This window comes from Coregonus lavaretus (genome assembly GCF_964263955.1).
Source record: "Coregonus lavaretus genome assembly, chromosome: 4".
In the NCBI taxonomy this organism is placed as follows: Eukaryota; Metazoa; Chordata; class Actinopteri; order Salmoniformes; family Salmonidae; genus Coregonus; species Coregonus lavaretus.
This window is the reverse complement of record NC_139991.1, coordinates 27,783,372-27,809,873: the sequence shown is the minus strand read 5'-3', so window position 1 is coordinate 27,809,873 and position 26,502 is coordinate 27,783,372. Positions and strand designations below refer to the sequence as shown.

Here is a 26,502-nt window from a genome sequence, read left to right as displayed (position 1 = left end):
AATTTAGGAAATCTATTCCTAAGTATTCCCTATTGTCACACCCTGGCTCTGGGACTCTATATGTTGAGCCAGGGTGTGTTCATTCTATGTGTTTATTTCTATGTTGGTAATTCTGTTGTGTTTATTTCTATGTTGGCTAGAGTGACTCCCAATCAGAGGCAACGAGTGTCAGCTGTCGTTGGTTGTCTCTGATTGGGAGCCATATTTATACTGTCTATTTTCCCTTTGTGTTTGTGGGTTTTTGTTCCGTGTTCGGTCATTGTTACCGTGGACTTCACGAGTCGTTTCTTGTTTTGTTTATTGTGTCGATTATCACTAAAGATAATAAAGTTCACTATGTTCGTTCAACACGCTGCGCATTGGTCTCTCCCTGACGATCGTGACAGAAGAACCCACCATGCAACGACCAAGCAGCGTGTCCAGGGACAGCTCTTGGGCTGGACATGGGAGGAAGCGCCGGGAGAAGAGACGGTGGAGGCGCGCCGTAGAGAGGAGCAGCGGCGCCAAACGGGTCAACGTCGGACAGGCGAGAGGCAACCCCAGAAAATTTTTAGGGGGGGCACACGGCATGGACGACGGGGCTGACGGAGGCAGAAAAGGGGCGGATCCAGAAGGCCACCAGGTTACGGATACACCGCCCTGTACGTCCTGTGCGGATGCCTCACACAGAGTGTGTGAGGGTAGGCATTCAGCCAGGACAGGTTGTGGCCGCTCTTCACTCCAGGTCTCCTATCCGTCTCCACAGCCCGGTTCGGCCTGTCCCTGCTCCACGCACCAAGCCTACGGTGTGCGTCGCCAGCCCAGCCCGGCCTGTCCCTGCTCTACGCACCAAGCCTACGGTGTGCGTCGCCAGCCCAGCCCGGCCTGTCCCTGCTCCACGCACCAAGTCTACGGTGTGCGTCGCCAGCCCGGCCCGGCCTGTTCCTGCCACTCGCACCAAGTATACGGTGCGCGTCGCCAGCCCGGCCCGGCCTGTTCCTGCCACTCGCACCAAGTATACGGTGCGCGTCGCCAGCCCGGCCCGGCCTGTTCCTGCCACTCGCACCAAGTCTACGGTGCGCGTCGCCAGCCCGGCCCGGCCTGTTCCTGCCACTCGCACCAAGTATACGGTGCGCGTCGCCAGCCCGGCCCGGCCTGTTCCTGCCACTCGCACCAAGTATACGGTGCGCGTCGCCAGCCCGGCCCGGCCTGTTCCTGCCACTCGCACTAAGCCAGGGGTGCGAGACATCAGCCTGGTAAGGCCCGTTCCTCCTCCACGCACCAAGCCAGGGGTGCGAGTCGTCAGCCTGGTAAGGCCCGTTCCTCCTCCACGCACTAAGCCAGGGGTGCGAGTCGTCAGCCTGGTAAGGCCCGTTCCTCCTCCACGCACCAAGCCAGGGGTGCGCGTCGTCAGCCTGGTAAAGCCCGTTCCTCCTCCACGCACCAAGACAGGGGTGCGCGTCGTCAGTCCAGCACAACCCGTGCCTGGGTCACCGGTGCCTGGTAAGGTACCGGTCAACTGCTCCACTATGGAGCTGAAGCTAACCGCTCCTGCTAAGTCCAGTTCAGCTCCAGCCGGCGGGGCCAGACTGGACCAGGGGCGCTATGGGGGGTGTATTGGAGGGTGGTGGTCAAGGCCGGAGCCAGAACCGCCGCCGAGGAGGTATGCCCGCCCAGCCCTCCCCTGTTTTGTTCAGGTTGAGGCGCGGTCGCAGTCCGCGCCTTTAGGGGGGGGGTACTGTCACACCCTGGCTCTGGGACTCTATATGTTGAGCCAGGGTGTGTTCATTCTATGTGTTTATTTCTATGTTGGTAATTCTGTTGTGTTTATTTCTATGTTGGCTAGAGTGACTCCCAATCAGAGGCAACGAGTGTCAGCTGTCGTTGGTTGTCTCTGATTGGGAGCCATATTTATACTGTCTATTTTCCCTTTGTGTTTGTGGGTTTTTGTTCCGTGTTCGGTCATTGTTACCGTGGACTTCACGAGTCGTTTCTTGTTTTGTTTATTGTGTCGATTATCACTAAAGATAATAAAGTTCACTATGTTCGTTCAACACGCTGCGCATTGGTCTCTCCCTGACGATCGTGACACCTATAGAGAAATTACTATGTTTTAGTCCAATATTATATCTGTTTGGGCTTCTTGCGGTCAATTTGCAATCACATTTTTTTTTAAAATTATGTTCCGGAACCCTGACCAGCCGCTCAATAAAGAAAATTGGCCCGCTGCTGAATCTAGTTGATGATCCCTGTTCTAAACTAAGTGTTCTGATAACTTTCAAATGTAGTAACAGGTCCATTTAGATTAAACAACCCTTTACATAATACCATAGAAACAGTGTTCTGCTGATATAACAATGTGCACCTTTCATCTTTCATTGTCATTCCCAGCCGATACAGATACTGTGCCTATCGGCATTTTGTCTGGTGGTAATGGGGCTATCTTGACAAACATGTCAGAGTGGTCATACCTTCCTGTATGGTGTTTGGTATACAACAGGAGTTCCCTGATCCTGGTGCAGAATACACAGGGTTTCTCCTTGACTGATACCATTTAATTCAATAATTAAAAAAGACAACATAAGTAACAGTTGTGTCTAGTAAAATGTTTATGCCAAGAACCAGGTCTCTCTCCATTCAGAGACATCAGTATCAAGCCCATCTGCAAGTCTCCATTTGCTGGCGTCATACCTGTTTCTGTGAACACAAACACAGTCACTGTTCTATTACCAATGGCAGTTAGAATAGGTAATATCTGACACACAAACAGGTACAGATGTAGGATTTTAATTTGAGCTCGTTTGCTACAGCAGGAGAATAATCCTGCTGCATCAGGAAATTTGAATTACAGTGCCTTCGGAAAGTTTTCAGACACCTTGACTTTGTCCACATTTTTTTACGTTACAGCCTTATTCTAAAATGGATTAAATACATTTTTTACCTCAACAATCCACACACAATACTCCATGATGATAAAGCAAAACAGGTTTTTAGAAATGTTAGCAAATTTATTAAAAATAAGAACCAGAAATACCTTATTTACATAAGTATTCAGACCCTTTGCTATGAGACTCGAAATTGAGCTCAGGTGCATCCTGTTTCCATTGATCATCCTTGAGATGTTTCTACAACTTGATTGGAGTCCACCTGTAGTACATGTAATTGATTGGACATAATTTGGAAAGGCACACACCTGTCTATATAAGGTCCCACAGACGCCATGAGGTCGAAGGAATTGTCCGTAGAGCTCCGAGACAGGATTGTGTCGAGGCACAGATCTGGGGAAGGGTACCAACAAATGTCTGCATCATTGAAGGTACCCAAGAACACAATGGCCTCCTACATTCTTAAAACCAAGACTCTTCCTAGAGCTGGCTGCCCGGTCAAACTGAACAATCTGGGGAGAAGGCCTTGGTCAAGGAGGTAACCAAGAACCCGATGGTCACTCTGACAGAGATCCAGAGTTCCTTTGTGGAGATGGGAGAACCTTCCAGAAGGACAACCATCTCTGCAGCACTCCACCAATCAGGCCTTTACGGTAGAGTGGCCAGACGGAAGCCACTCCTCAGTAAAAGGCACGTGACAGCCCACTTGGAGTTTGCCAAAAGGCACCTAAAGGACTCTCAGACCATGAGAAACAACGTTCTCTTGTCTGATGAAACCAAGATTCAACTCTTTGGCCTGAATGCCAAGCGTCACATCTAGAGGAAACCAGGCACCATCCCTACGGTGAAGCATCATGCTGTGGGGATGTTTTTCAGCAGCAGGGACTGGGAGACTAGTCAGGATCGAGGGAAAGATGAACAGAGGAAAGTACAGAGAGATCCTTGATGAAAACCTGCTCCAGAGCACTCAGGACCTCAGATTGGGGTGAAGGTTCACCTTCCAACAGGACAACGACCCTAAGCACACAGCCAAGACAATGCAGGAGTGGCTTCAGGACAAGTATCTGAATGTCCTTGAGTGTCCCAGCCAGAGCCCAGACATGAACCTGATCGAACATCTCTGGAGAGACATGAAAATAGCTGTGCAGCGACGCTCCCCATCCAACCTGACAGAGTTTGAGAGGATCTGCAGAGAAGAATGGGAGAAACTCCCCAAATAGAGGTGTGACAAGCTTGTAGCATCATACCCAAGAAGAATCAAGGCTGTAATCGCTGCCAAAGGTGTGTCAACAATGTACTGAGTAAAGGGTCTGAATACTTATGTAAAATTGATATTTCCATTTTTTATACATTTGTAAAAATGTATAAAAACCTGTTTTTGGCTTTGTCATTATTGGGTATTGTGTGTAGATTGATGAGGGGGAAAAAAAACAATTTAATCAATTTTAGAATAAGGCTGTAACGTAATGTGGAAAAAGTCAAGGGGTCTGAATACTTTCCGAATGCACTGTATTATGTTGATTGTAATTAATGGATATTTGTTTTAGGGGTTAATAAATTTTTTCATCAAGTCTGACATTTTAAAGTAGAAATTACCAACTTTAAAAGCTTTTTTAAACCTCTAATAAAGTGCAAGTTTATTCTCTGCAACAAAAGAGATAGCAAATGAAGAATCTCCAGTCCATCTGTAGAAATAGGCAGAGTTGAGGCAGAGCAAAGAAATATGTATATGTTTTATTGTCATATACAATGGATAGGTGCAGTGAAATGTGTTGTTTTACAGGGTCAGCCATAGTAGTACTGGAGCAAATTACGGTTAAGTGCCTTGCTCAAGGGCACATAGATTATTTTTTTCACCTTGTTGGCGCGAGTATTCAAACCAGCGACCTTTCTGTTATTGGCCCAACGCTCTAACCGCTAGGTTACCTGTCGCCCTAGTTTGCCCTAGTTCATCAGTGTTGCTATTACTGGACATTTGTGCTGTACTTTATTATTATGAATCACCTCATTGTGGATGTGTTGAGTGCCAGGTCTCTCTGCATCTCATGCATCTGTGAACACATACAGTACACACAGTCACTGTTCTATTACAAATGTCAGTTTGGGATAAGTGATATCTGACTTCAGAAAGTATTCACACCCCTTGACTTTTTCCACATTTTGTTGTGTTACAGCCTGCATTTAAAATAGATTCAATTGAGATTTTTTGGTCACTGGCCTACACGCAATACCCCATAATGTCAAAGTGGAATATTTTTTGACATTTTTACAAATTCATAAAAAATCAAAAGCTGAAACGTCTTAAGTCAATAAATATTCATCCCATTTGTTATGGCAAACCTAATTAAGTTCAGGAGTACAAATGTTCTTAACAAGTCACATAAGAAGTTGCATGGACTCACTCTGTGTTTAACACAGGAGGTTGGTGTCGCCTTAATTGGGGAGGACGGGCTCGTGGTAATGGCTGGAGCGGAATCTGTGGAATGGTATCAAATACATCAAACACATGGTTTGATGCCATTCCATTTGCTCCGTTACAGCCATTATTATGAGCCGTCCTCCCTCAGCAGCCTCCACTGGTGTGCAATAATAGTGTTTAACAAGGTCCTCCTGTCGAGCAGTGAATTTCAAACATAGATTGAACCGCAAAGACCAGGGAGGTTTTCCAAAACCGCTCTGAGATTTCACCATGAGGCCAATGTTTAATGGCTGTGATAGGAGAAAACTGAGGATGGATCAACAACATTGTAGTTACTCCACAATACTAACCTAATTGACAGAGTGAAAAGGAAGCATGTACAGAATATAAATATTCCAAAACATGCATCCTGTTTGCAACATGGCGCTAAAGTAAAAATGTGCCAAAGCAATTAACTTTTTGTCCTGAATACAAAGTGTTATATATTTGGGGCAAATCCATTACAACACATGACTGAGTACCACTCTCCATATTTTCAAGCGTAGTGGTGACTGCATCATGTTATGGGTATGCTTGTAATCGTTAAGGACTGGGGAGTTTTTCAGGATAAAAAGAAAAGGAATGGAGCTAAGCACAGGCACAAGTCTAGAGGAAAACTTGGTTCAGTCTGCTTTCCATCAGACACTGGGAGATGAATTCACCTTTCAGCAGGACAATAACCTAAAACACAAAGGCCAGATCTACACTGGAGTTGCTTACCAAGGAAACAGGGAATGTTCCTGACTGGCCAAGTTAGAATTTTGTCGTAAATCTACTTGAAAATCTATGGCAAGACCTGCAAATGGTCAACAACCAGTTTGACAGAGCTTGAAGAATTATGGGCAAATGTTGCACAATCCAGGTGTGGAAAGTTCTTAGAAACTTACCCATAAAGACTCACAGCTGTAATTACTGCCAAAGGTGCTTCTACAAAGTATTAACTCAGGGGTGTGAATACTTATGTAAATGAGATATTTCTGTATTTTATTTCCAATACATTTGCTAAGAAATTCTAAAAACATGTTTTCACTTTGTCATTATGGGGTATTGCGTGTAGATGGGTGTTATGTGGAATAAGTCAAGGGGTATGAATACTTTGGTGAGCAGGCAAGAGGTGAGGTCTTTGCCAGAGCCCCATTGATGGGAATAGCAGCGTAGATCAGCTCTTGGCCCATCATCATAGATACTGGCCGGTCACACACAAACGCATACACACACAGAGCACTGATTACATTATCAACAGTGGTTTTGAATAGCCTGGTGGAACCAACCTGATCGTTGTGTTCACCTTTCTATTTCTCTTTAGATATATAATGGTGAAGACAGCGATCAGGCTGGTTCCACCAGGCTAGGTTATGCCCTGGACATTATATTAATCTAAGAAGTAGAGAATAAGCAACAAATAATGTCAGTTTACATAAAATATGTTTCACAATTGAGTTATCAAATGTATCAAAGTAATGACGTTGGTTACCTTCTGTATTTGTACAAATGATGAGCCTGTGAAAGCTGTTGTCGCTGACAGGTGAAGGTTGCTTTCCGAATACTTGCCAGCATGTGGCTGACTGTTCCATTCCTAGGAATGCTCACAGCGAGGGCAAGTCTGCATGATGCTGATGAAGACCCCCTTGCTGGTCTTCTCTATGCTGCATGTTCAGCTGCAAACTGGACATCTCTTGAACAACTGCAGCAGGCGATCTTATGAGGTGGTGTTGAATGGGAGGGCCTGTGACATGGTGATATAATAGACAGCCAAGTGGTAAATTGCATTTTGTTCTAAAGAAAGGACAAAGCTTTTTGCTAATGCACTTCACAACCAAAATGACTCTACTAGTTGTATCTGCTTGGCTGGGGAATTATCCTACTATTTTATCAAGTCGGGTATTTTTTAATACAACTTTTAACATTTCATATAACACACATTACCTGTTGTTGTTGATGAAGCCGTCTGTGTCATCAGGGCAGTAACTCAGGTCACTATCAGAAGCCTCATGATGGTGTCTCCTTTTCATGAGAGTCGAGGGAGACTCTGGCACCAACGGAGGAGGTGTTACAAGGGTACTTGTGTTGCATGGTACACTTTTATTCTGAGGTCTTGCCTGACAAGCTGTGAAAATAGCAAGTGAACAGTGAATGAAATGATTTTTGGAGGTGGCTAAACCATTGCAATCACATTGCTGGACATGTTATGATACCCACCTTTGCTCCTTCTGGTAGGTCCCGGCATCTGTTCATGACCAGGGGATATCCGTCTTGCACCAAATTGTGCACTTTGTCTAACAGAAAAACAGGGTCAATAATTGTCATTATCCCTCAATTATAAACATAGCTCGAGAAATAGCGTAATCTTGTTTGGAAGCTAATTCTATGGTTTACAGATGTAGTCTGACTGGCTCCAGATTGGATTAGATTCAGGCCGGTGGCTCCGTTACACTACGCAACCAACAGTGACATGTTTTGCTTTGGCCCTGGTTTGGTTTGAGTTTGTTTCTGCTAGTTAGTTCACTGTTGTAGTCAGACATGAGTTAGCTAGTACCACCATAACTGCATCCAATATTTATTTATGCCCTAGACATGGTTGCACCTCGGAGGCTAATGTGGCTGTTTTGTCTAAATTACACTAACTTAGTGGAATAGAAATACAATGACATTGCTAAAGTAGGCAAATCAGTAGTAGGAAACAACTTTGCCATATTATGATGTTGTCAAATTTACTTTAGAGAGATGGCAATGTTGCCATTACTGTTACTAACAAAGTTAATCAAAAATAGCTAACAATGCTAATCTTAGCTAGCTAAAATACGGTGGTCCCCTCAGACTTATTTAGCTGGCTAAGGTGATACTGGATCTAAAGTCAATCTGGCGACATCACAATCATGATAAATGGTTTTCCTACTAATTATTTGCCTTCTTTTAAAATGTTATCGTGCTTCCATGCAAAATCCGAGTTGTATTGAGGTACGCTAACATTAGCTAGCTAGCTAGTTAAGTAGCTAGTTAAGTAGCTAGCTAGCTAACATCAGCTATGCTAGCAATGATAGTAGATTATTTTCTTTTTATTACTTATGGGCGATTCACAATATATACTGTATCTTGATTTAAAAAATATATATCTCTAAATAAGCTTTGTTGCACAATTAAAGGTCAATACACTGCATTTCAAACAGTCGGGAGTAATCTAATGAATTCAGGGCTTGTAAAATTATACCTAGGCTAAATATAAGCCTTCAACCATAAGACCCACTAATATTCAAAATAGTTTAACCTGCTTTTTTGCAATAATTACTGATCTGGCTTTCAAGTCTGTCTATGAAAATGCTATTTTTGTTACATATTTAACAAGAACCATGCACAATGCACATTCACTAAATGACCAACTTCTGGTAGCAGACAATATAGAAAATTAATACAGGTTTCATAAGCAATCTCTTAAGCACAACTGCTAGTGAGTAGCCAGCTAGTCTTTATATTTGAAGCCTAGCCAACTTGGATCTATTTGCTTGCTAAGAAGGTAGAACAGTTGAACTGTTATGAATACACCCTCCTGTCCATCTCCAACTGTTTGAACAACATAGTGTATTTAGCGAATTCAGGGGTTGTCCCCCCAACCGGGACTCGAACCCGGGTCCAGTGGCTGTCAAGCTAACTCTTTAACTGAGGTCCGAACCTCTTGACGAGGTCGCTAGATGTTGAGTTAAGGTCGCTACAATAGCCTGTTCACTTTATTTAGATGTTGAAATCAAGTGGCCTACCTGGATAAGAATATGCTTACTTCTCAGAATGAGAACGAGTTGCCAATTCCTTTTATAAATGTAAGTCATGACTGTAAGTCGCTTTGGATAAAAGTGTCTGCTAAATGGCAAATTATTATTATATTATAAGTGCATATTTTTATGCTCGTTGCACATTTATAAAACACAGACTAAACAGTCTGGCTAAAATGCTGCTAGTGGTACAGTGAGGGAAAAAAGTATTTGATCCCCTGCTGATTTTGTACGTTTGCCCACTGACAAAGAAATGATCAGTCTATAATTTTAATGGTAGGTTTATTTGAACAGTGAGAGACAGAATAACAACAAAAACATCCAGAAAAACGCATGCCAAAAATGTTATAAATTGATTTGCATTTTAATGAGGGAAATAAGTATTTGACCCCCTCTCAATTAGAAAGATTTTTGGCTCCCAGGTGTCTTTTATACAGGTAACGAGCTGAGATTAGGAGCACACTCTTAAAGGGAGTGCTCCTAATCTCAGCTTGTTACCTGTATAAAAGACACCTGTCCACAGAAGCAATCAATCAATCAGATTCCAAACTCTCCACCATGGCCAAGACCAAAGAGCTCTCCAATGATGTAAGGGACAAGATTGTAGACCTACACAAGGCTGGAATGGGCTACAAGACCATCGCCAAGCAGCTTGGTGAGAAGGTGACAACAGTTGGTGCGATTATTCGCAAATGGAAGAAACACAAAAGAACTGTCAATCTCCCTCGGCCTGGGGCTCCATGCAAGCTCTCACCTCGTGGAGTTGCAATGATCATGAGAACGGGGAGGAATCAGCCCAGAACTACACGGGAGGATCTTGTCAATGATCTCAAGGCAGCTGGGACCATAGTCACCAAGAAAACAATTGGTATCACACTACGCCGTGAAGGACTGAAATCCTGCAGCGCCCGCAAGGTCCCCCTGCTCAAGAAAGCACATATGCATGCCCGTCTGAAGTTTGCCAATGAACATCTGAATGATTCAGAGGAGAACTGGGTGAAAGTGTTGTGGTCAGATGAGACCAAAATGGAGATCTTTGGCATCAACTCAACTCGCCGTGTTTGGAGGAGGAGGAATGCTGCCTATGTCCCCAAGAACACCATCCCCTCTGTCAAACATGGAGGTGGAAACATTATGCTTTGGGGGTGTTTTTCTGCTAAGGGGACAGGACAACTTCACCGCATCAAAGGGACAATGGACAGGGCCATGTACCGTCAAATCTTGGGTGAGAACCTCCTTCCCTCAGCCAGGGCATTGAAAATGGGTCGTGGATGGGTATTCCAGCATGACAATGACCCAAAACAGACGGCCAAGGCAACAAAGTAGTGGCTCAAGAAGAAGCACATTAAGGTCCTGAAGTGGCCTAGCCAGTCTCCAGTCCTTAATCCTATAGAAAATCTGTGGAGGGAGCTGAAGGTTCGAGTTGCCAAACATCAGGCTCAAAACCTTCATGACTTGGAGAAGATCTGCAAAGAGGAGTGGGACAAAATCCCTCCTGAGATGTGTGCAAACCTGGTGGCCAACTACAAGAAACGTCTGACCTCTGTGATTGCCAACAATGGTTTTGCCACCAAGTACTAAGTCATGTTTTGCAGAGGGGTCAAATACTTATTTCCCTCATTAAAATGCAAATCAATTTATAACATTTTTGACATGTGTGTTTCTGGATTTTGTTGTTGTTATTCTGTCTCTCACTGTTCAAATAAACCTACCATTAAAATTATAGACTGATCATGTCTCTGTCAGTGGGCAAACGCACAAAATCAGCAGGGGATCAAATACTTTTTTCCCTCACTGTATGTGGTACTGCAATGCCGCGCGCGACAGAAACGTAACATTAATTTTCCCCATCATGTTAATTGATACTCCTGTCTTAGTAGGGTCTGCTCTGTCAAACAAATTGGGAGTTGAGACATAAAAAGGGTATCATTACAAAGGTTAAGTTCTCCTCTATTACAGTAAAATAATGTCTCAATGTGTTTCGGTGTCGATATGACCGATTATGTTGGACCAAACCTCAAATGGAAATAGCGAGTTGAAACTGCTTGTTGTCAGAGAGGAAGAAGATTATCTTTCGTCTTTGTTGTGAGTGGCAGGGGGAGGGGCTTGGTGTCAGTGTGGGAATGGGAAGGTGTGCAATGTACACAGCACAGAAGGAGCAAAGAAGACGAAACCAAAAAGACATAAACACTCATAAAAACAGAAACAAATAAAAACCGTGATTCTTGCGATTCAGGCATTTGGAACATCGTGCTAAAACATACATTCGAATCTAGATGATAGTGATAATGATTATCAAAATATACATAACCATATACATAAACAGCAGTCTATGGTCTAGCTACCGGTATACTCACCACCACTGGGGACCAATAAACTCCAACCACCTATTCCACAGGAGTCAGGCGCAGGAGGGTAAATCACAGAATACAGTGTTACGCAGAAATGCGTCAAACAGTCCAGTGCGCAAAACAGGCGCACTGGAACTATACAGGCACACAGGGAAAATATACCCCGGCAATACAAAATACACGGAGCTCAACCGAGCTACACTCTCCTCACAATAAACAATCACCCACAAGGACAAGGGGGCAGAGGGAACATTTATACACATACTAATGAGGGGATATGAACCAGGTGTGTGTAATAGACAAGACGAAACAAATGGCTAGAAGGCCGGTGACGACGAACGCCGAAGCCTGCCCGAACCAGTAGAGGAGGCAGCTTCGGAGGAAGTCGTGACACAGGGCATGCAAACCATAGATGTTGGTTGTGCATCTTGCTGGAAGCATGCATTGCATGGTTAATCCATATAGGGTTTTTCAGTCTCAAATGGCCGTGATCCTTTGAACGTATTGGTTGGGGGCGATGAAACAACGGAGCCCCATTCAATGAAGGGAAGCGAAATGGGCGGATGGGCGATTTGCACGTGGAGCTTGGCAAAAGGGGTCATGATTTGTTGACATAATTGTAATCCAAACTCAACCTTCATTTACTAGTTGTGACACTCTGTTTTAGACGAGACTGACTTTATGACCAAAAATTATCCTATTTATACTTTGTAGTCAATTTTGACACTAGAATAAATGTTTCTGACTCATATCGATGCAACATAGGCCGTTTTCAAAGGGATTAGTTGGTTTGTAGGGGCAGTCGCTCTTTAAGTTCAGGGTTAGGTTTAAAATCAGATTCTATGACTGTGGCTGTGCCAGCTAGTGACCACTCTGCAGAGCTGCCTCCAGGGCAAGATTCATGACAATAAATCCCAACCTGCAGCACGCCTATAATCAAAACCTATCAATTAAAAGAGACATCTCTATAATTTATATTGGGCTGCCTGGGGCCATAACAGTGTTAATTTTGGCAGCTATTTTAGATTTAGTTTTAGTCTTAGTCTTTTTGACTAAAATACCTTTTAGTCTTAGTCACATTTACATTTTTATAATTTCATCCTTTTTAGTTTTAGTTAATATCAGTCGACTAAAACTTTAGTCTGGTTTTAGTCACAGTCATTTTAGTCACACAGTCACCATTTTGATTCAAGAAATAATTCATATTCACCTTTATATTTACATTTTAGTCATTTAGCAGACGCTCTTATCCAGAGCGACTTACAGTTAGTGAGTGCGTACATTATTTGTTTATTTTATTTTTCATACTGGCCCCCCGTGGGAATCGAACCCACAACCCTGGCGTTGCAAACGCCATGCTCTACCAACTGAGCTACATCCCTGCCGGCCATTCCCTCCCCTACCCTGGACGATGCTGGGCCAATTGTGCGCCGCCACATGGGTCTCCCGGTCGCGGCCGGCTACGACTGGATACGAACCAGGATCTCTAGTGGCACAGCTAGCACTGCGATGCAGTGCCTTAGACCACTTAGACCAGTGGCGCCTTTAACTTCTATCATGTTCACATTAAGATATCCTTGTCCAACTAGACCTACTATCCCCTCCTATAGATGGCACCTTTTCTCCCATTATATGGGATGGGGGTAAATAACAGTGATTCAGAGCCTGGGCCTCTCAGTATTGGCCTATTGGAACAGAGCCTGGGCCTCTCAGTATTGGCCTATTGGAACAGAGCCTGGGCCTCTCAGTATTGGCCTATTGGAACAGAGCCTGGGCCTCTCAGTATTGGCCTATTGGAACAGAGCCTGGGCATCTCAGTATTGGCCTATTGGAACAGAGCCTGGGCCTCTCAGTATTGGCCTATTGGAACAGAGCATGGGCCTCTCAGTCAGATCTGTCGATCAAACTGTCCTAACCTAGCTTTCTGTTGAAGTGGTGCATGGTCCAGGCAGACTCGCCTCATGATGACAGAACATTTGTATTTATTTATTATCTATCTATCTATCTATTATTAATCAGTTCCATTCACTGGGGGATTGAGCAGTGCTGGAGGGCAGAGACAGAACTCTCTCATAACTCTCATACAGAACAAGCTCTGAACCCATGTTATAAAAATCCTTGAGGTGTTCAATAAATCTTACATTTAAACAGATATGAAAATATTAATAGATCTAGCGGGGCTTTGTGCAGGTGCCATGAATGCTGATAGATATATCCCATTAACTGGCTGTACTACACACATACACCACCTGCTTTAATAGATAAGGTTACTAGCTAACTAAGGCTAGCATATTCCTCCATGTACACACCATTTTTCTTTATAACAAAATAATATTCTTCAGTAAAAATGTTTAATTATAACTGCATCATAATGCATTATACCTGCAGGCTGCAGTTAAGTAAAGTGTTACCAAATATTAATAAGTAGTAGATTGTTGCTCAGTCTGTCTTTCTAAGTGGAACTCCTCTGTCTTTGTCTGGTTGTCCATGGCGACACCGCCCCGTCACTGTCAGCCACTGCTCTATCCCCAACCTCTCATTTGCATTCATTAGCATGCACTGGAACACACCAGCTGCAGTGATGTGATTATTGTAAATTAGATAAGATTAACCAATTCAATTAACTTATTCTAATTCAGTCACACAGACACAACTCTAATCACGTTCCCCTGGTCACCAACATCTGTTCCGGTGTGTTCTGAGTCGTTCATTAGGCACCAAACGGAAGAAAATGTACTGAAACAGAGAGGGACTACCTTTCCTGAACATGTCCAATAAGAAACATTCATATTAATTTTTAATTTCAAAACATTTTGCTATATTTGGCTATGATGTGCCCTAATGAATATGACCCTGGGGCCCATATGTACTGTACTGTGGTGTGGTGTGGTGTGGTGAGGGTTTAGGTGGAAGGAAATGGGGATGGTGCACCGTGCACAGCATCTGTCAGTGGCATATTTAAGTCTGAAATAGGTTATTCTAGTCTAGCCTACCTCATTACACTAACATGTATTCATCTCCTTGCCCCAAAAATGCCCCAGAATAAAAAAAGATTGAGCTCACAGGCTCTTTCCTTCCTCTGACATCCGCTGAATTTCCATCTTCAGCTTGGCTAGTAGCTACATCTCCAGAAATTCACATTAAATATATGTAATGTATATAAAACAGGACTTAAAGCTGTTTCTTCATGCAAGGGGTGCGGTGCAATTAATTTATAGCATAAATGTAAGCAATTTCAATAACATGTTATCAGCTCCATGCCCTACAGTCATATTAAAGAAGAAAATAGTGAGTGGATAATCATATTTATTGCAGTCTCATTTTAAAACAGTTAAATCCTATTGCTATTTTGTGTAACTGCGAAAATAAGTTATCACGTTTGTTTTGAAAATTTGCTGCCGCTGTTTGATGCCGATGAGAAGTGAACAGACTTTTGTTTATCACTGTTTAAGGTCCATTGCAGCCGTTTTGATCTCAATATCAAATCATTTATGGGTAACAATCAAGTGCCTTATTGTCCTTGTTTTCAATTTAAATGGTCAATAAGAAATAAAAATAGCTTCTTAGAAAAAAACAATTTCTCAAGCAACGCTTTTGCTAGGACTGTGTGGGAGTGGTCTGAGTGAGGTGCCTAATTGGATGAGCCTATGGGAGGGATATGTAACCTGAAAACTGAGCTGTTATTGAGAGGTTTTAAACTCTCTTTGTTATTGGTCTATACATTTATACCGCAAAGTGATGTCGCCAGGCAGGACAAAACTCCATCCCACCAAAACAAGCTGAAAGTTCAGGCGGTCTTTTCAAACAGCTCTTACACTAATTGGGCATTATCATCATTTTCCCAATTTCACAGTATTATTCCAACCTCATAGTGTGGAAATATAGATAAAACACAGGAAAATCACGTTTTTGACTGCACTGGGCCTTTAACTTATTAAAAGAACAGAGAAAGAGGAACATTGTGATCAGTCTGTCTTCCTCCTTACGATAGGTCCCAAGAGAAGCCTGAGCTGCATTGACATAATGAGCTCTGACACAAAATCATAGCAAAGCAAGGGCTCACTGTGACAACAATGCAAATAAGAAGATAGAAGTTTGCATTCATGATCATGAGAAGCTCGACAACATCCCATCAGATAGACACCACTGCACCGTAGCTGCTATAACCAATGATAAACACATGAATATACAGTCGTGGTCAGAAGTTTTGAGAATGACACAAATACTAATTTTCACAAAGTCTTCTGCCTCAGTTTTGATGATGGCAATTTGCATATACTCCAGAATATCATGAAGAGTGATCAGATGAATTGCAATTAATTGCAAAGTCCCTCTTTGCCATGAAAATGAACTTAATCCCAAAAAAAAACATTTCCACTGCATTTCAGCCCTGCCACAAAAGGACCAGCTGCCATCATGTCAGTGATTCTCTCGTTACCACAGGTGAGAGTGTTGACGAGGACAAGGCTGGAGATCACTCTGTCATGCTGATTGAGTTAGAATAACAGACAGGAAGCTTTAAAAGGAGAGTGGTGCTTGAAATCATTGTTCTTCCTCTGTTAACCATGGTTACCTGCAAGGAAACATGTGCCGTCATCATTGCTTTGCACAAAAAGGGCTTCACAGGCAAGGATATTGCTGCTAGTAAGATTGCACCTAAATCAACCATTTATCGGATCATCAAGAACTTCAAGAAGAGAGGTTCAATAGTTGTGAAGAAGGCATCAGGGCGCCCAAGAAAGTCCAGCAAGCGCCAGGACTGTCCCCTAAAGTTGATTCAGCTGCGGGATCGGGGCACCACCAGTGCAGAGTTGCTCAGGAATGGCAGCAGGCAGGTGTGAGTGCATCTGTATGCACAGTGAGGTGAAGACTTTTGGAGGATGGCCTGGTGTCAAGAAGGGCAGCAAAGAAGCCACTTCTCTCCAGGAAAACATCAGGGACAGACTGATATTCTGCAAAAGGTACAGGAATCGGACTGCTGAGGACTGGGGTAAAGTCATTTTCTCTGATGAATCCCCTTTCCGATTGTTTGGGGCATCCGGGAAAACACCTTGTCCGGAGAAGACAAGGTGAGCGCTACCATCAGTCCTGTGTCATGCCAACAGTAAAGCATCCTGAAACCATTCATGTGTGGGGTTGCTTCTCAGCCAAGGGAGTGGGCTCACTCACAATTTTGCCTAAGAACACAGTCATGAATAAAGAATGGTACCAACACATCCTCCGAGAGCAACTTCTCCCAACTATCCAAGAACAGTTTGGTGACGACCAATGCCTTTTCCAGCATGATGGAGCACCTTGCCATAAGGCAAAAGTGATAACTAAGTGGCTCGGGGAACAAAACATCAACATTTTGGGTCCATGACCAGGAAACTCCCCAGACCTTAATCCCATTGAGAACTTGTGGTCGATCCTCAAGAGGCGGGTGGACAAACAAAAACCCACAAATTCTGACAAACTCCAAGAATTGATTATGCAAGAATGGGCTGCCATCAGTCATGATGTGGCCCAGAAGTTAATTGACAGCATGCCAGGTCAGATTGCAGAGGTCTTGAAAAAGAAGGGTCAACACTGCAAATATTGACTCTTTGCATAAACGTAATGTAATTGTCAATACAAGCCTTTGACACTTATGGAATGCTTGTAATTATACTTCAGTATACCATAGTGACATCTGACAAAAATATCTCATAACACTGAAGCAGCGAACTTTGTGAAGACCAATACTTGTGTCATTCTCAAAACTTTTGACCACGACTGTATGTACTGTATGTCTTTATGAAAAAAATATATATACAGTACCAGTCAAAAGTTTGGACACACCTACTCATTCAAGGGTTTTTCTTTATTTTTACTATTTTTTACATTGCAGAATAATAGTGAAGATATCAAAACTATGAAATAACACACATGGAATCATGTAGTAACCAAAAAAGTTTTATATTTTATATGTTTTATATTTGAGATTCTTCAAATAGCCACCCTTTGCCTTGATGACAGCTTTGCACACTCTTGGCATTCTCTCAACCAGCTTCGGCTGGAATGCTTTTCCAACAGTTTTGAAGGAGTTAACACATATGCTGAGCACTTGTTGGCTGCTTTTCCTTCACTCTGCCTTCCGACTCATCCCAAACCATCTCAATTGGGTTGAGGTCGGTTGATTGTGGAGGCCAGGTCATCTGATGCAGCACTCCATCACTCTCCTTCTTGGTAAAATCGCCCTTACACAGCCTGGAGGTGTGTTGGGTCATTGTCCTGTTGAAAAACAAATGATAGTCCCACTAAGCCCAAACCAGATGGGATGGCGTATCGCTGCAGAATGCTGTGTTAGCCATGCTGGTTAAGTGTGCCTTGAATTGTAAATAAATCACAGACATTGTCACCAGCAAAGCACCCCCACACCATCACACCTCCTCCTCCATACTTTACGGTGGGAACTACACATGCGGAGATCATCCGTTCATCCACACCGCGTCTCACAAAGTCACGGCGGTTTTAACCAAAAATCTCAAATTTGGACTCCAGACAAAAGGACACATTTCCACCGGTCTAATGTATATTGCTTGTGTTTCTTGGCCCAAGCAGGTCTCTTCTTCTTATTGGTGTCCTTCATTTACATTTACATTTACATTTACATCATTTAGCAGACACTCTTATCCAGAGCGACTTCAGTAGTGGTTTCTTTGCAGCAATTCGACCATGAAGGCTTGATTCACACAGTCCCCTCTGAACAGTTGATGTTGAGATGTGTCTGTTACTTGAACTCTGTGAAGCATTTATTTGGGCTGCAATCTGAGGTGCAGTTAACTCTAATGAACTTATCCTCTGCAGCAGAGGTAACTCTGGGTCTTCCATTCCTGTGGCGGTTCTCATGAGAGCCTGTTTCATCATAGCGCTTGATGGTTTTTGTGACTGCACTTGAAGAAACCTTCAAAAGTTCTTGACATTTTCCGGATTGACTGACCTTCATTTCGGAAAGTAATGATGGACTGTCGTTTCTCTTTGCTTATTTGAGCTGTTCTTGCCATAATATGGCCTTGGTCTTTTACCAAATAGGGCTAACTTCTGTATACCCCCCTACCTTGTCACAACACAACTGATTGGCTCAAATGCATTAAGAGGGAAATAAATTCCACAAATTAACATTTAAGAAGGCACACCTGTTAATTGAAATGCATTCCAGGTGACTACCTCATGAAGCTGGTTGAGAGAATGCCAAGAGTGTGCAAAGCTGTCATCAAGGCAAAGGGTGGCTATTTGAAGAATCTCAAATATAAAATATATTTAGATTTTTTTAAACACTTTTGTGGTTACTACATGATTTCATATGTGTTATTTCATCGTTTTGATGTCTTCACTATTATTCTACAATGTAGGAAATAGTAAAAATAAAGGAAAACCCTTGAATGAATAGGTGTGTCCAAACTTTTGACTGGTACTGTATATATAATGTTGTGACATACACTGGATAGATGCAGTGAAATGTTTTTTTTTTACAGGGTCAGACATACTAGTATGGTTAAGTCCCTTGTTCAAGGGCACATTGACAGATGTTTCACCTTGTCAGGTCAGTTATTTGAACCAGCAACCTTTCAGTTACTGGCCCAACACTCTAACCACTAAGCTACCTGCCACCCAGTGAATATACTGTATAACCAGTGAATATGACACTTGTAGATGTGGATTGTTATGTTTGAGATGAAGACATGTTCCAATATCCACACTACCATACTACTTAGAATGCAAACCTTTCCTTCAAAGTCATATGCTAGTGTGGGTATTGGAACATATCTATTTAGCTTCATGTAGGTTCTTCTCGTTTGAGACCTACACAGTGTTTATATGACACATTGTCACATAGGGTAATTGCATGTAATTGTACATGTCTTTAGAGCGGCGTTGAACATGCTCAATGATTAGCCACTGAAAAGGCTGTTTAAAGCAGGATGTTTTATTGTTAATCCACTGCTGAGGTTTGTTGGGAGTGATGTCACTGTACTCTGAGAGAAGAAAGGTTTCTACATAGAACCTAAAAGCACCCTTATTTTAGCAGTGTTCTCTGCTTTTTCTTTCAACCACTTATGTTATGTCACATTATACAACAGGGTTCCCCAACTGGCGGCCCGCGGGACGAATTTGGCCCGTGGGTGGTTTTGTTTGGCCCCCAAGTTTCTGAGCAAAAACAATAATAAATATATAGTATATTATCTTTTTAGAATTGTAATTGTTGGACATAAAAACTGTAAAAACACCAAGAAAACAGCTGTAAGTGATTTTAATTTTGGAAATCTGTTCCCAAGTATTCCTACTCATAATAGAGAGACACATGATCGTATACAAATGTAAGCAAGGTTTTAGTCAAATATTATATCTGTTTGGGCTTCTTGCGGTCAATTTGCAGTCTACAAATTATTTGTAATTATGTTCCGGCCCCGCGACCATCTACTCAAGAAAAAATTGGCCTAGTTGAATCTAGTTGATGATCCCTGTTGTATTATGCCTAATCAGTGTGACATAAGGACATTGTGCAGGCCAGGCAGTCTTGCAGGAGGTACTGTGCTTTTATTTTATTTTATTTCAAGCACTTATGTCACATTATAAAGCATTGTAAGGCCGTGGGTTGTAGGTCTTTTAGTTGACGAAGCTGAAAATGCGCCATCAGTGCATTCGACTGCAAACTTTAATGCTGAGACTCTGCATAACTCATAACGGGATATAAAATAAATAATATGGGGAGGGGGAATGGCGACACCTCCACACACTACATCATGGCAGCTCTGACTGGTCTTCTACCCAGAAGCCCTTGCTTTAATACAGGAGCCAATTAGAACGCAGGTATGGGTGGATCACAATAAAAGTCCTATACATGTCACATCACATTCCAGTCCAACAGCATTATGTGCCATAAGGACATTGTGCACAGAAAGCCAGGCAGTCTTGCAGGAAGTTACCCAAATCAGATGTTAATTGATGTGAGAGCTAGAGGCCCAACAAGATAAAAAGATCCACCAAAGACTGTCTAGAAATCCAAAATGCCAGTACAGGATAAGATCATTAATAAAAGCCAATAAAAAAATTATGGTATGTTATATTTTTGCCTCTGTGGCAACATGCTGTGACCTGTTCTAACTCCATGTTTTATTTATGCAGATTTTAATGACTCACACAGTCACACTCCTTTTTAATAAGACAGTTTGGATAAAAGTTGGTTTTAATGTGGCTTCAATATTACGCCAGAATTTGCATGACTGAACATCCTTCTCTGGAGCTGCCTGCATTCCGTCCAATACACTGACTGCACACACACACACACACACACACACACACATATACACACACTGCACAGACCGCTCAGCCATGATTTGACAAAGTGCATCTCTTTCTTCCAGCCAATTACTGAATACTCATGCTCAAGGTACTTGTTACAGAACATACTGTAATTGTTACCGTACACATAGGCTACTAGTTACATATTGTATATTACGTATGGTACTACTTATGTAAACAAATAATCATTATGGCAGTTATTTTTGTATGTAATTAAATGTTTTCTGTTTGTGTTTTTTTGTTTGTTTGCAGTATTGGCTAGATCCCTCAAAAACCCTTTCAGAACACAAGGATTTAATAACGAGTAAGTATCTCCTCTTCTCTCTGCGTTGAGTTGAATGTCTCTCAGCTGTTTGGATACAGTGATTTACAGTAGAAGGTTGCTGCAGTTAGTGAAATAGAAGGCTCTCTCTCCCTTTCCCCCTCTCCCTCTCTCTCTCTCTCTCTCTCTCTCAATTCCCTCTCTCTCTCTCTCTCTCTCTCTCTCTCAATTCAATAAAATTTTCAATTTAAGGGCTTTATTGGCATGGGAAACGTATGTTAACATTGCCAAAGCAAGTAAACAAAAGTGAAATAAACAATAAATATTAACAGTAAACATTACACTCAGAAGTTCCAAAATAATATTTCAAATGTCATATTATGTAAATATACAGTGTTGTAACAATGTGCAAATAGTTAAAATAAATACTCTCTCTCTCTCTCTCTCTCTCTCTCTCTCTCTCTCTCTCTCTCTCTCTCTCTCTCTCTCTCTCTCTCTCTCTCTCTCTCTCTCTCTCAGCAGGGCCTCCATACACACTCTATTTTGGGGTCAAGTTTTATGCTGAGGATCCCTGCAAGCTAAAAGAAGAAATAACAAGGTGTGCATTGTCAGTACTTCTCATGTCTCACTATTGTTTACTTAATTGGCTAGCACCTCCACACATGCAAAATGGCCATTATAGTACACTTAAACTGAAACGAAAACAAAACCAATCATGAGAACTATTCAGTAAACTGAAATAAAATAATTTTAAAAACCTGTTTGAAAAATGAAAAGTATACTGAAACTATTATCTTTGACTCCAAAACTAACTAAAACTAAAAGAAAACATGAATTATGTTCAGTTTTAGTTTTCTTTATCAAAATGTTGGCCAAAAATCCAATGGGGTTTTCAAGCTTATTTTTTCTAATGCGGCTTTCAAGCTTCTAAATTTGGCAGGGGACATTGAGACTGGACGCGTATGAGTGGTAAGGCTGAAGCAACTGACTGTAGACGAAAGTTGAGGAGTGAAGTCTGGAGAAGTGCGAAAGTCGGGCACTATGTGGGTTTCCAGCAGCAAGGCTCAGAACAACATGGCAGTGTTGCTATTGTTTAAAATTATTATTTCTCTCTATGTCTCCAAGCCCCATATCATACACTCAAAAACTGAAATAATATGGGTGTACATTGTGCAATCAATTAGTGAGAGAGATGGAGATCTAAGAGGATTTGAATGCTCAGCTGGTATAGCACAGCGCTTGTAACGCCAGGGTAGTGGGTTCGATCATGCGTGCATACACAAAAATGTATGCACGCATGAGTGTAAGTCTCTTTGGATAAAAGCGTCTGCTAAATGGCATATTATTATTATATTATTTATTTATTTATTTTATTTATATATTATTATTATTATATGGTGAAACTTCCACATAGCTAGGGCCAGGCATTTTGATAGTTTTTTTCTACCCTGTATGTCAATCATCTGACCTCAAGAGGCCGATTATAGCACCTTCTCACACTGTGTGAATTAATTATCACGATGTGCATACCATGATCATCTAACGTAATTATCCAATTCATCCAAAATAAATGTCGAACCATGTGGATTGACTTCAAATGAAATGTTTGCCGACAATTATTCTTATCAGCAACCTACGCTTTAGCCTAATGCATCAAATTATTAGCCTATCTTAAGGACATTATCAACATAAATATTTAACTTATTCATTGTCTGTTATCAACATTATATGAAAATAATAGGAATTTTATCTAAGAAAATGTAGCCTATTTCTGAACAAAGTAGCCATTTTCATTCGCTATAAAAAAAAAAAAAAAATGCTGAAGATATGGCATTTGCAAGTGCCAACATCCCTCTCTAAAAAGTTGACAATCCCAAAAAGAGCGCATTTATTAAGACACATGTAAAGAACGGCGGCGCAGGCTGTTTAACCTCTACGGGATCGGTGTCCTGTATACGGGACGGTTGAGCTAACGTGCCCCAATGTGATTAGCATGACTGTTGTAAGTAACAGCAAACTTTCCAGGGCATAGACATGTCTTATATGGGCAGAAAGCTTAAATTCTTGTCAATCTAACTGCACTGTCCAATTTACAGTAGCTATTACAGTGAAAAAAAGACCATGCTATTGTTTGAGGAGAGTGCACAACAACAAAAAATGTATCACGGCAACTGGTTTGATACATTCACCTCTGAAGGTAAATTAATTTACGTTCAGTAATCTTGCTCTGATTTGTCATCCTAAGGGTCCCAGAGATAAAATGTAGCATCGTTTTGTTTGATCAAATCCATTTTTATATTCAAATGTAGGAACTGGGTTCTACAGTTTGAACCCCTGCTGTCTCTGGCTCCATCTAGATGTGTGAAAGTTAGTGTATAAGCTAATGATCCATCATGTATGACATTCCTGGGAGTGTGTAAACTTACATTTTGTATTACCATATCATTTTTATATGTTCTCTATAGTTATGTACAGTGAGGAAAAAAAGTATTTGATCCCCTGCTGATTTTGTAAGTTTGCCCACTGAAAAAGACATGATCAGTCTATAATTTTATTGGTAGGTTTATTTGAACAGTGAGAGACAGAATAACAACAACAAAATCCAGAAAAATGCATGTCAAAAATGTTATAAATTGATTTGCATTTTAATGAGGGAAATAAGTATTTGACCCCTCTGCAAAACAGTTTCTTGTAGTTGGCCACCAGGTTTTGCACACATCTCAGGACGGATTTTGTCCCACTCCTCTTTGCAGATCTTCTCCAAGTCATTAAGGTTTCGAGGCTGACGTTTGGCAACTCGAACCTTCAGCTCCCTCCACAGATTTTCTATGGGATTAAGGTCTGGAGACTGGCTAGGCCACTCCAGGACCTTAATGTGCTTCTTCTTGAGCCACTCCTTTGTTGCCTTGGCCGTGTGTTTTGGGTCATTGTTATGCTGGAATACCCATCCACGACCCATTTTCAATGCCCTGGCTGAGGGAAGGAGGTTCTCACCCAAGATTTGACGGTACAAGGCCCCATCCATCGTCCCTTTGATGCGGTGAAGTTGTCCTGTCCCCTTAGCAGAAAAACACCCCCAAAGCATAATGTTTCCACCTCTATGTTTGACGTTGGGGATGGTGTTCTTGGGGTCATAGGCAGCATTCCTCCTCCTCCAAACACGGCGAGTTGAGTTGACGGCAAAGAGCTCGATTGTGGTCTCATCTGACCACAACACTTTTACCCAGTTCTCCTCTGAATCATTCAGACGTTCATTGGCAAACTTCAGACGGCCCTGTACATGTGCTTTCTTGAGCAGGGGGACCTTGCGGGCGCTGCAGGATTTCAGTCCTTCACGGCGTAGTGTGATACCAATTGTTTTCTTGGTGACTATGGTCCCAGCTGCCTTGAGATCATTGACAAGATCCTCCCGTGTAGTTCTGGGCTGATTCCTCACCGTTCACATGATCATTGCAACTCCACGAGGTGAGCTCTTGCATGGAGCCCCAGGCCGAGGGAGATTGACAGTTATTTTGTGTTTCTTCCATTTGCGAATAATCTCACCAACTGTTGTCACCTTCTCACCAAGCTGCTTGGCGATGGCCTTATAGCCCATTCCAGCCTTGTGTAGGTATTCAGTCTTGTCCCTGACATCCTTGGAGAGCTCTTTGGTCTTGGCCATGGTGGAGAGTTTGGAATGTGATTGATTGATTGCTTCTGTGGACAGGTGTCTTTTATACAGGTAACAAGCTGAGATTAGAAGCACTCCCTTTAAGAGTGTGCTCCTAATCTCAGCTCGTTACCTGTATAAAAGACACCTGGGAGCCAGAAATCTTTCTGATTGAGAGGGGGTCAAATACTTATTTCCCTCATTAAAATGTAAATCAATTTATAACATTTTTGACATGCATTTTTTCTGGATTTTTTTGTTGTTATTCTGTCTCTCACTGTTCAAATAAACCTACCATTAAAATGATAGACTGATAATTTCTTTGTCAGTGGGCAAACATACAAAATCAGCAGGGGATCAAATACTTTTTTCCCTCACTGTACTTGAAAATGTATAAATTGACCAATTCGGAACATTTGGGCAGACTTGATACAAAATAGCCCAGTATTGCAATGCTTCACTGGATCAATCTGAAATGATTTCTTCTGGTTTTTGTTGTTGTTATTCTGTCTCTCACTGTTCAAATAAACCTACCATTAAAATTATAGACTGATCATTTCTTTGTCAGTGGGCAAATGTACAAAATACTTTTTTCCCTCACTGTTTGTCATCTCACTGAGTCTCCCTTTAAACCTAACCTAACCTATGCTCTGACTCATCACCTAATGCATTACTGCCCCACAGTGGCAAGAAGGGATATCCCCAAAAACACAAAAACTATACAACACATAAATGGCTCTTAGCCTCCCAGGCATTGGCTACTTTCTGTCCCTAACACTAAAACTGAAACTAAATAATATAATATAAAAAACAAATAGTTTTTTTAATATAAAACTTAAACGAAATAAGTAAATCAGATCTGAAAACTATTTTTTTTTGTATATATATACAGTACCAATCAAAAGTTTGGACACACCTACTCATTCAAGGGTTTTTCTTTATTTTTACTATTTTCTACATTGTAGAATAATAGTGAAGACATCAAAACTATGAAATAACACGTCATGTAGTAACCAAAAAAGTGTTCCAAATCAAAAAAAAGAAATCCAAATACATTTTAGATTTGAGATTCTTCAAAGTAGCCACCCTTTGCCTTGATGACAGCTTTGTTTACTCTTGGCATTCTCTCAACCAGCTTCATGAGGAATGCTTTTCCAACCATCTTGAAGGAGTTCCCACATATGCTAAGCACTTGTTGGCTGCTTTTCCTTCACTCTGCGGTCCAACTCATCCCTAACAATCTCAATTGGGTTGAGGTTGGGTGATTGAGGAGGCCAGGTCATCTGATGCAGCACTCAATCACTCTCCTTCTTGGTCAAATAGCCCTTACACAGCCTGGAAGTGTGTGGTCATTGTCCTGTTGAAAAACAAAGACTCCAGCCACCCTAGTCATATACTGTTCTCTCTGCTACCGCACGGCAAGCGGTACTGGAGCGCCAAGTCTAGGTCTAAAAGGCTTCTTAACAGCTTCTACCCCCAAGCCATACGACTCCTGAACAGCTAATCATGGCTACCTGGACTATTTGCATTGTCACCCCCACCCCACCCAACCCCTGTTTTACGCTGCTGCTACTCTGTTTATTATCTATGCATATTCACTTTAACTCTACCCACATGTACATATTACCTCAATTACCTCGACTAACCGGTGCCCCAGCACATTGACTCTGTACCGGTATCCCCTGTATATAGCCTTCTTACTGTTATTTTATTTTACTGCTGCTCTTTAATTTTTTTATTTTTTTTATTTTTTACTTATCTATTATTTTTTACTGCATTGTTGGTTAAGGGCTTTTTAAGTAAGCATTTCACTGTAAGGTCTACACCTGT

At 41.9% G+C, this 26,502-nt stretch overlaps 1 protein-coding gene across 2 annotated transcripts in view; it reads left to right on the top strand.

Moving 5' to 3' along the window:
- epb41l4a (erythrocyte membrane protein band 4.1 like 4A) overlaps positions 1 to 26,502 on the top strand; it is a 122,456-nt gene that overhangs the window by 56,631 nt on the left and 39,323 nt on the right. For both annotated transcript variants that reach the window (XM_084159652.1, XM_084159653.1), the window contains exons 4-5: positions 21,014 to 21,065; positions 21,543 to 21,621. In XM_084159652.1, coding sequence (XP_084015778.1) covers positions 21,014 to 21,065; positions 21,543 to 21,621 — 131 coding nt within the window. The remainder of the gene's footprint in view (positions 1 to 21,013; positions 21,066 to 21,542; positions 21,622 to 26,502) is intronic.